The sequence below is a fragment of the Hydra viridissima genome, unplaced genomic scaffold, assembly GCF_058129835.1.
Source record: "Hydra viridissima isolate aposymbiotic clone 2 unplaced genomic scaffold, HvirCarnegie_v1 scaffold_2, whole genome shotgun sequence".
In the NCBI taxonomy this organism is placed as follows: Eukaryota; Metazoa; Cnidaria; class Hydrozoa; order Anthoathecata; family Hydridae; genus Hydra; species Hydra viridissima.
Window position 1 is genome coordinate 13361970 of NW_028324301.1, and position 9700 is coordinate 13371669.

Consider the following 9700-nt stretch of genomic DNA (forward strand, 5'->3'; position numbering starts at 1 on the left):
AACAATAATTGTTATTGTCAATAATAAAAGATACAGTAGCTTTGGGGCTAATCAAACCCAGTTTATCTTACTAATAAAATCTAATGGTATTAAAGTAAAGAATAATACACAAACTTTTGTTAATTTTCCAGAACATTTTTTTTCAAACTTGGGTTATTAATTTTTCAAAACTAATTTTAATGATTTACATTGAATAAATTAATATAAAATTTCTGGATATTTTCAACTAACACAAAGTTTCTTAAAGTCTTTATTATCTGGTTTTTGCAAACTTTTGCCAGATTATTTTTTTGTTTCCTACCTTCAATTTTTAAAAATAACAACCTGATTCTTTATGTGCTTCCTGTCAAAGTCCAATCTTCAGTGTTCGTTTACTAGAGTTTCATTAAATGTTCTTTTGATTTTTCTCATTTGATTTTTCTGTAAACACAACTTTCACTTGAAATTAGAAAAAAGTTCCACATTTTGCACTATGCAGACTAAGCTAAATTTATGCATAAATTTATCATGACTAACTTTCTGCTTGATCCACTAAAATTTTCTAGGATGAGCTCCTTGTGTATTATCAATTGTAGTGCTATAGCTAGATCTACCATCTGAAGACCATATTTTTTATAAAATTAAAAATTCTTCTTTCCACTTTAACTTTACCTTGTTGAATTAAGAGATTTAGCTTTTTCAAATAGATTTTTACTTCTTTAACCACCTTCGCAACACACTTCAGCCTGGTTTTCACATTTACAGCCAAGATTTATATCTCCCCAGAATATGCTGTTCTGTTGGCAAGCTGTATCGTATCTAACAACAGAAAGATAAAAACAGCTTTTTAGCTTGAGTGGTAATCGTTTTATTTAACACTTTATAATGATATTTATGTTCAAAAATATTACTTTAGACCTTTAAACTCAAATTACATTCTGACCCTAACTATATGGGGAATCCATAAATATAAAAGCAGATGAAGTATTGACCTTTCACAAAAAATCTCTTCAGCAACAGGAAAAACTGCACATCGCCACTAGAAGCATAGTGCAAGATGTTCATGTAAATAACTTCGAAATCCCTTTCCCAGTGCAATGACATTCGATATTACAATTATGAATTAGGAGTTTCAGGCATAAAACACCTGATGATTTATCAGTGACAATGGAAATGTCAATGATCCTTTCTCAGTGAAAAGGAAGCTAAGCATATAAACCATCAACTTTAAATCAGAGAGATTTTTAAGAAACACATTTTGGACAACAGTTGCATAGATTCACCACTATAAGCAGCTATGAAATAAACATTGGGTACGTGTATTTCCGAGCTGCTTTAAGGGGGTAAAAAATACATATAAAAATTTGTTAAACATTAACATTCATTCTTAAGTAGACAATATCTTTAATAACCATTTAATTGTAACGAGATATTTTTATGTTTATTAGAATCAAATAAAGAAAAGCGTCTAAAGATTTAAAGAACGCGTCATAGATTTTAAAGAACGCGTGATTTCTCCAGGAAAAACTTCCAAGGATCCTATTTAACAAGCCAAATAAGGATTTTGAGAGAAAAGAAAAGCATCTTTGAATATATTTGATTTAGCATTATAAATAACATAAAAAAAATATAGCCTCTAAAATATATTTACAATAAATTTTGTTAATACTAAATAAGTATTTGAAAAGAACTTTTCAAAAACTTGAAACTGTTACATTTTTTTAAATTAATTTTTTGAAACTGTTATGAAAAATTTTTATTCGATAATAAAAAGTTAACCTTCAAATATTTTTTTACATAAATCGATAAATTAGTACATATCATAAATTAATACATTATCATAAATAAAGAATGTTTAACAAGCAAAAAAACCCAACACCGCGTTTTTTTAGAATTAATTTATATGATCAGTAAGACATTTTTCGCCGTTCAATTCATCATTGAATCTTTTCTGAGAGCAACTCTTGTTTACTTACTTTTCGTCATAGCTCGCGTCAAAACATTCATTTCCGCTTGAACGTTGGATAAAACATTAGCAATTTTTTCATGACTGCTTAAAACTTCGATACATTCAGTGTAGGGATTGTAATGTAGGATAAATGTACGAGGTATCTTTAAACTCCACTCTCTAAAAATACACAAGCACTTACTTGTTTTTTTACGTCTTCACCGAATGAACCTTTTTAAAGCAAAACAAGAATAAAAAAAACACTTTCCGACTTTATTAAAATAAAATAAAAACTCAAAACCCCTCTAGTTTTTAATCAATTATAAGAAAATTTTTTTTTAACACAAAAAAAGACAACTGCAAATACAATTTATCAACTAAAAAGAAAATAATCTTATATAAGAAAAACCATAAGTGTTTAAAATCGTATTATATCCGCTAGAAATAAAATGGTCATCAGCTTGCAATGAAACCGGTCAGTTCACACAATAACAAGAAAAAAAAAATTTGAAAATCTTCCTTTTTATCTCAAATAATTGGTAGTAGTAGAGTATAACAAACTTTTAATGGCTTTAAAAAAAACAAACAAACAAAAAAAAAGTTCTTTAATCAGCAAGTCTTTTTATGGAGATCTGGAGATAGCATCTTGTACTTTCTCCATTTCAAAAGTAATACTTTTGATTGATTTAATTATGTGTTCCTTGGAGCTCAAACTTTCGACACATTGAGTATAAGGATTATAGTGCAGGTTGAATTCTCGGGGTATCCTCTGAGACCAATCTCTATTCATAAAATATCAACTAACAATATATCAAAAAATGATCTCCATCACTCTACAGTTTCAGTAATAATAAAAAAATAATTATAGTCAAATTTTGAGTTAGCTATGGACTAGAGTTAATACTTTAACATTAAAATTTTTTTTTTATACTTAGAAGTAAAAAAACAACAACAGAGAAATGGCGAGAAAAAGGTTTTACTGAAGTAAGAAATTTAATGATCAGGTGCATAAAGTGCACGAAGGAGACATGAAGGCAGAGTGATTCTGAATTCTTTTATTCTTTTAAATGGAATAAGAAATGTCCTTTTTTAATATTAAAAGCGAAGTCACCACATCACATACTTTTGTAGATAGATGACCCTTTTGACATTCTGTTCATAAACTTAACTATCAATATTTAAAATAAGATTCTAAAAAGATAATTTATTAAAAAGACATTTTATTACACAGACTAATGATGAATGATATAGCAAAATTTATAGTTACCTAACTTTGTATTTAGCATCTTCAAAAGATTCTGCTACAAAATACCTTGGCTGAAACTCAGTAATAGGATATTTGGTTTTTGATATTTTTTCAGGATCAAATGGAAGATGTTCAGGCTTGTCAGAAAGGCAGTACTAAATTTATGCAAAAATTATTAAAATAAAAAGAGATTTGTAAAAGTATAGAAACATAAAGAAAATGATTACTTACCTGGAGTTCTCCGAATGAAGACAAGAGACCAGCACCGTATGCTTTTAGCTCATTGTTTTGTCGACAAACACCAAACTCAACAGTAAACCAATAGAGCTGAGTAAGAAGAGAAACTTAAAATCAAGAGCCAAGAACATTCCATGGTAAGAAATTTAGTTAAAAAATTTTACCGTAGCCAATTTTTCAATCCACTCATCTGGAGCACCAAGAGAAGCTAACCCAATTTCCTATAAAATGTTTATCAAATTAATTTGTTTAAGCTTCTGTTATCTTTTCTATAATATAAAAGGTATTTTTTTACCTGAGAGAATTGAGCAAAACTCGGATCAGCAAACAAAGGAACATGACCTATCAACTCATGCACAACATCGCTAAATGCAAGAAATATTTGTAAAAACATATTTTGCATTATTTTGCAACAACTTTTAATATACTTTTAAAAAAATTATTGAAATTTTGTTGGTCTTATCAATTTACAACTACAAATGTATAACTTGAAGCCTATCCTGAAATCACTTTTTACTAACTTTTTTGACTGAGAGCTGGTTTAAAGCATAATCTTGGAATTGAGCCTTAAATCTAGACTAAAAAAATTTCTTTAAACTTACGGTTCAGGTGTATACATAGGAGTTGAACTGTGTCTTATATATTGGGTTGCATGAAAAACTCTAAATGCTAAACCAGCCAAAAAATCACGAGATGACAAGAGACCAGCCACTGGTCGAAGAGTAAAACCGGTGCATTCTTTTAAAATATATATGAGAAACTTTTAAAAGTTGCAAGTTTACAATTTTACAAAGTGTTTTTAATTTCAATCAAAAACTTAACAATCAACAAATAAATTACAATTAAGAATTATTAACTACTTTTCCATGTAAATTTGCTTAAAAGTAAAGAATATTTTCATTTTCAAATAAATTATATCATTTTGTATCTTTAGTAGAAGTCTACAGAAAAATCTAAACTATGTTTTACCTTTTAAAAACCTTGAAACATCATCAAGTTGTGGTAAGCTGCCCAACCTAACAACATATGCTTCAAGTATAAGTAATCTCATTTAGAATGTTAACAAATTATATTTTGAGTATTCAAAATCTTAACAAAAATTATAACCTTAATGTTAGAAACTTGCCTGTATCCACAATTTTCAACTAAAAGTGGAAACATGTAGTTAACCTCAGCACAAGCATGTGTAGGATAAAGTTTTGTAAGCTCTTGAAACACAGCATTCCTGGAGAAAAATAGTAAAATGTTTTTTAAATTATCATGATTGTAGTAACATTAACTGATTTTAACAAAATATCTATATCATATCAGAAAGCATCAGAATTCAAAAACATAACAAAAAATAAGAAATCTCTTTAAATTGAAAGATTTTATTTATAATGTACTACTTTTATTATATATTTAGGATAACAATAGGAAATATTTTTAATTTAAATTAATATAAAAATACAAAAATAAATGAATAAAGATCAGTGTTAAAAGTGAACATACCAAGTTTCAATTTCCTGAGAAGTGTATGTAACTCTAGGCAGTGGTTGACCACTAACATTTTAAAAATATAACTTATACAATGGAAAACATTTTTAACTAGCCGCTTATTCAAAATAATTGTAGTTTAAAAGTATTCAGAAATAGTTTTTATTTTTTTCATTATTATCTTAAGAAATATTAATCAAACTTTAAACAAAAAATAGTTTAAAATTTCAGATTTAACAAAACATTTTCATCTTCTAGATATAAAATTCTCAAACTAATATATTATTGTTCAAATAAATATACAATTTATAATAACTTAGATAATTGTTCAAACAATAATTTATATAATTTTTCAAACAGTTTTATTAAATAGTTTATTCAAATAAATAGCCTTTAAACATTTTAAAAATATTATTAAAAATATGCAAAGGATGCTATCAAAAAATATATTTAGTAAAATATAATTTATTTTCAATAACAGCTGAACAACTCTGCATTGAATCTGTAAGTTGTACACACTTTTCAATGGTATAACATATTAGGCAGATTACATAACCATAATTCAGTTATTTTTGTGGGTGTCTTTTTAAAAACTGTTTGTTTAATATCAGTCCATAATCTTTCTATATGATTCTGATTACTGGCCAGGCTGGTCCATTAACTGAAGCTTATTTGATTTAAACCAAATTTATACATTTACACATACCTTTTAAAGGCATTTTGTACTCAGCATAAAATAGCTTGGTATTTTGATGAATATCTCTAAAGAGATATTCACCTATAATACCTTTAATCCCAAATATAGGTCCTAGTCAATAGAACAAAAAATAGCCCTAAACATTGATTTTTACTATGTGTTTCGGAATTTTTAAAGTATACTGGAAGTTTGTCAAATAGTTCTTAGAAATAAATTGTTTAGTTGTTACTACATAACTAATTTTTTTCTTTTTTAGTTAATAATACTTTTAACAGTTTCTTCATAAATTCTAGTAAAAATTTTTAGTAACACAGCTGTATATATAGATCATAATTCTAAACTGAAATACTTATATTATTAACTTAATTAGTGAGTAACTTACTGCCGATAGTTGATAGCAATATCAGCAAACTCTTTTCTTCTAGCTCTGTATACTGGATCAGTAAAACCCTTGAATGTGAAAAAAATATATATTTTTTAAAGAAAATAAGTAAATAGAGGTTACTTTTTATGTAATATCTAAATTTTTTTTTTTAAAAAAAATCATAATACTTAGACATGAATGCTTTTTGTATTTCCCTAAAAAATTGCTTTTAAAAAATTCACTCTTTTTAGTTAAGGAACTTGACTTTTGAAACTTACAGGATGATCTGAATCTAATTCTGAACCATAGCTCAAAACACGTGATGCAAACTTATCCAAATCAACAATTTTTCGTGGAAACCATGGTTCTAAAAATAGTTAAACTTTCAGTAAATTAAAAATTAAAAAAAAAATAAAACATTATATTTTTCTAGTTTAAAAAAAAAGCTTAGGTAAATGTAACTGAAAAAACAAACAGAAAGTTAAGGTGAATGCTTAGACAATAAAAGATAATCCTACATTAAATAATAATTTTTTGTTTTTTATTGTAGGTGAAAATTGGATCAAAAAAATGTTCTTAATACAATATAGTACTCTAATTTTATTTATTTATACATATATATATATATATATATATATATATATATATATATATATATATATATATATACATATATATATATATATATATATATATATATATATATATATATATATATATATATATATATATATATATATATATATATATATATATTGGGTTGGGGAATATATTCGTAGCGTTTTTATCAAAGACTTTTATTTAAGGGAAATCTTTACTTATAATAATAAATTAATCGATTATGTATTCGCCATCGCTGTTTACGACCTCCTCCCACCTCTCGACCAATGTGTCGATGCCTTTCCGCCTAAAATCGCCCGGTCTAGTATCGAAGAAGTTATTGACCCAGTTTTTAAGGTCCTCTTCATTATCGAAGGTAACGCCCCTCATATGGTTCGACAGAGATCGGAAAAGATGGTAATCTGTGGGTGCAAGATCCGGAGAATACGGCGGATGCTGAAGGACCTCCCATTCGAGCTCTTGGAGTGTGGCTTTGACGACTTGTGCAACATGGGGTCTGGCGTTGTCGTGAAGGAGTATGGTTTGGCCTTGTCGATGAGGTCTTTTCAGTTCAATAGCTTCATTTACGCGGCGTAGCTGGGCTATGTAGAGCTCCTTGGTGATCGTGACATTCCTATCGAGCATTTTCCAGTGTACCATGCCCTCCCAGTCCCACTAAACACATATCATGATCTTCTTTGGATGAAGGTCACGCTTGACTCTGGGCTTTGGCGTATCTCCTGGTGCCACCCATTCCTTCCTTCGCTTCATGTTAATGTATAGACACCATTTCTCGTGACGATTCGATACAAAAAGCGCTGTTTATGACCACGTGTTGCTCGATGGCGGGCGAGATGTTGAGAAGCAATTTGAAGGCGATTTTCTTTGTTTACTTCGCTCAACTCGTGAGGTACCCAGGCTCCCAATTTTTCAGCAAATCCCATTGAATAAAGATGGTTGAGAATCGTTTTATGATCACAGTTCATTTTTTCGGCCAATTCACGACTTGTTTGGTGACCGTCCTCCTTTAAAAGTGCTCTTCGTCGAAATCAGAAGGTCTCCCGCTGCGAGGTGTGTCGTCGACGTCAAAATCGCCATTTTTAAACTTTGCAAACCATTTTCGTGCAGTGGACTCACCTATGACACCGTCTCCGTATACATTGCAAATGTCTCGGGTTGCTTCAGCAGCCTTTTAGCCTCAATGAAAAGCGAAGAGAATTAGGTGTCAAAATTGTTGTTTTTTTACCTCCTGGATATTCCATTTTTAAGCCTTAAAAGTAACAAAAAATTAAATTATTCCAAAAGACGATTAGGACAGTTTTGTAGAGCAGAAAGAGCTCTATCGAATGAATATTTACACTTTGTCAAACAGAAACAAATCGTTGTAAAATAAAATAAAATACAAAAACGCTACGAATATATTCCCCAACCCAATATATATATATATATATATATAAAGAGAGTGCTATATTATATGTATAATTAGATTATTATATTGTGCTAAGAATAATAACTTGATCAAAGTTTCACCTTTCACCTGTCTATTTTAACAATATCGTCGTTATAATTACTGCCAAGATAACCCCAACCATCTCCACTGTTTTTCAGTTGGTACTATGCACTGTTTCATCATCGTTCACCAAATTTTCTTCGAAATAACAAAAACTTTGAAAATTTGATTTATCAGACCAAAGAACACATTTTCAGTCATCAACAGTCAATTTTTCATGTTGTTTAGCCCATTGTTGTCTTCTTTTCTTATTTTGGGGCCAAAAAAGTGGCGCTCCTCGACTTTCTCCCTCCCCTCCTCCCCACCACCTATTTTTATGATTGATTCTGATAGAGAATTTTATGCTAATTAAGAATCGTATAAAAACATAGGTCTCAAAGTCAATGAAAGTGCTCTGATCTGAAGTTGAAAGTACAAAAATTTGCAAAAATCGCTAATATTTTTATTGTTCTTTGCAAAAAAAAAATGTTTTTCATATGACAGATAAAAACAACTTTCAGAGGCAGTTTACTTGACGTATTAAAAGAAAGTTAGTAGTTTAAAATGTATATACTTTTTTATATAAACAGTTTTAGTTGTTTTAAAGTTCATTGAAGTTTATAATCAATAAAAGAACTTTTCAACTTATTCCATAAAAACTTATAAGATATTTTAGACTAAGGAACAATTCAGGTTAAACAAACTGACGTTATATTAAAACGTCATGAATTCCCATAACGTTCTATTCAAAATCTTTATTTTAAAAAATAAAAACCAGCTTGTTCGTACTTTTAAAAGATAACTTTTAAAACAAAAAAAACATTCAAGAAGACGAATATAAGCAATTTGTTGCGGGGGCGAAAATCGAGTAGCGACAAAAGTGGTTTCTCACAGCTATTTTACCACCAAGCCCTGCTTCCATCAACCATCTCTTCACTGTTATGAAATATTGGATAAAATTTTTAAAAAATATTTTGGTTGCAACCCTCTTCCTCTAATAAGTTTAATATAGCTAAAAAGTTAATTTATCAAAAACAAAAATAATTCTTACTTTCTTCATCGTGATGCAAAACAACATTTTCAGCATTAAACTTTAAATCATTAATAACAAGACTGATATCATCACTGTTTGAGTTTTCCTCATCAATTTCCACATAAAATTCGTAGCCTTTTTGGTTTTTTGTAGGACGTGATTCTATATGCTTTAAATTTACATGACGATTCTAAAGATTAAAATTTTAGTAATAGTTTTATTATTCAAACATATGTATTTATTTAACATGCACGAACATGTTAAAAAAAGCAAACCTTAAAAATAATCAGGTCATCTGCTAAAACACCACAACCTTCTTGTAATGAAAAGACAATTGATTTTCCTTGCACCTGATCTGACTGAAGTTGTCTTTTCTAAAACAAAATACAAAGTAAATTGCAATGATGTATATATAAAATGTTTGCATATATCTTATAATTAAGAATAACTTTATTACCAGGTAAGCGTTATGCTCTGCTGTCTCTAGTTCACTTTTTTCAGAATTATTCATTTTATGATCTAAAACAGATATATTACTGAGTGATATACATTTACATAGATATACATTTCTTCAAAAATTAACTTTCAGCTCATTTCTTAACGGCTTTTTTTTGTTTTAACGATGGAGGTG

General features: G+C 28.6%; 1 protein-coding gene across 3 annotated transcripts; it reads right to left on the bottom strand.

Annotated features, from left to right (window-relative positions):
• Positions 1-1564: 1564 nt before the first annotated feature.
• LOC145197033 (protein henna-like) lies at positions 1565-9700 on the bottom strand. 3 transcript variants are annotated; one of them, XM_090078802.1, is made up of 14 exons: positions 9527-9700; positions 9345-9443; positions 9088-9259; positions 6226-6314; positions 5966-6033; positions 4902-4952; positions 4537-4635; positions 4380-4426; positions 4013-4148; positions 3706-3775; positions 3575-3631; positions 3405-3500; positions 3195-3328; positions 1565-2107 (listed from the first exon to the last, which is right to left on the bottom strand). In XM_090078802.1, the coding sequence occupies exons 1-14, from the start codon at positions 9578-9580 to the stop codon at positions 1948-1950; spliced, it is 1332 nt and encodes a 443-aa protein (XP_089934928.1). In that variant the 5' UTR covers positions 9581-9700; the 3' UTR covers positions 1565-1947. The 3 variants fall into 3 exon arrangements, with proteins under 3 accessions (XP_089934928.1, XP_089934927.1, XP_089934929.1); XM_090078801.1 differs by lacking the exon at positions 1565-2107 and adding an exon at positions 2232-2709; XM_090078803.1 differs by lacking the exons at positions 1565-2107; positions 9088-9259; positions 9345-9443; positions 9527-9700 and adding exons at positions 2232-2709; positions 6766-7411.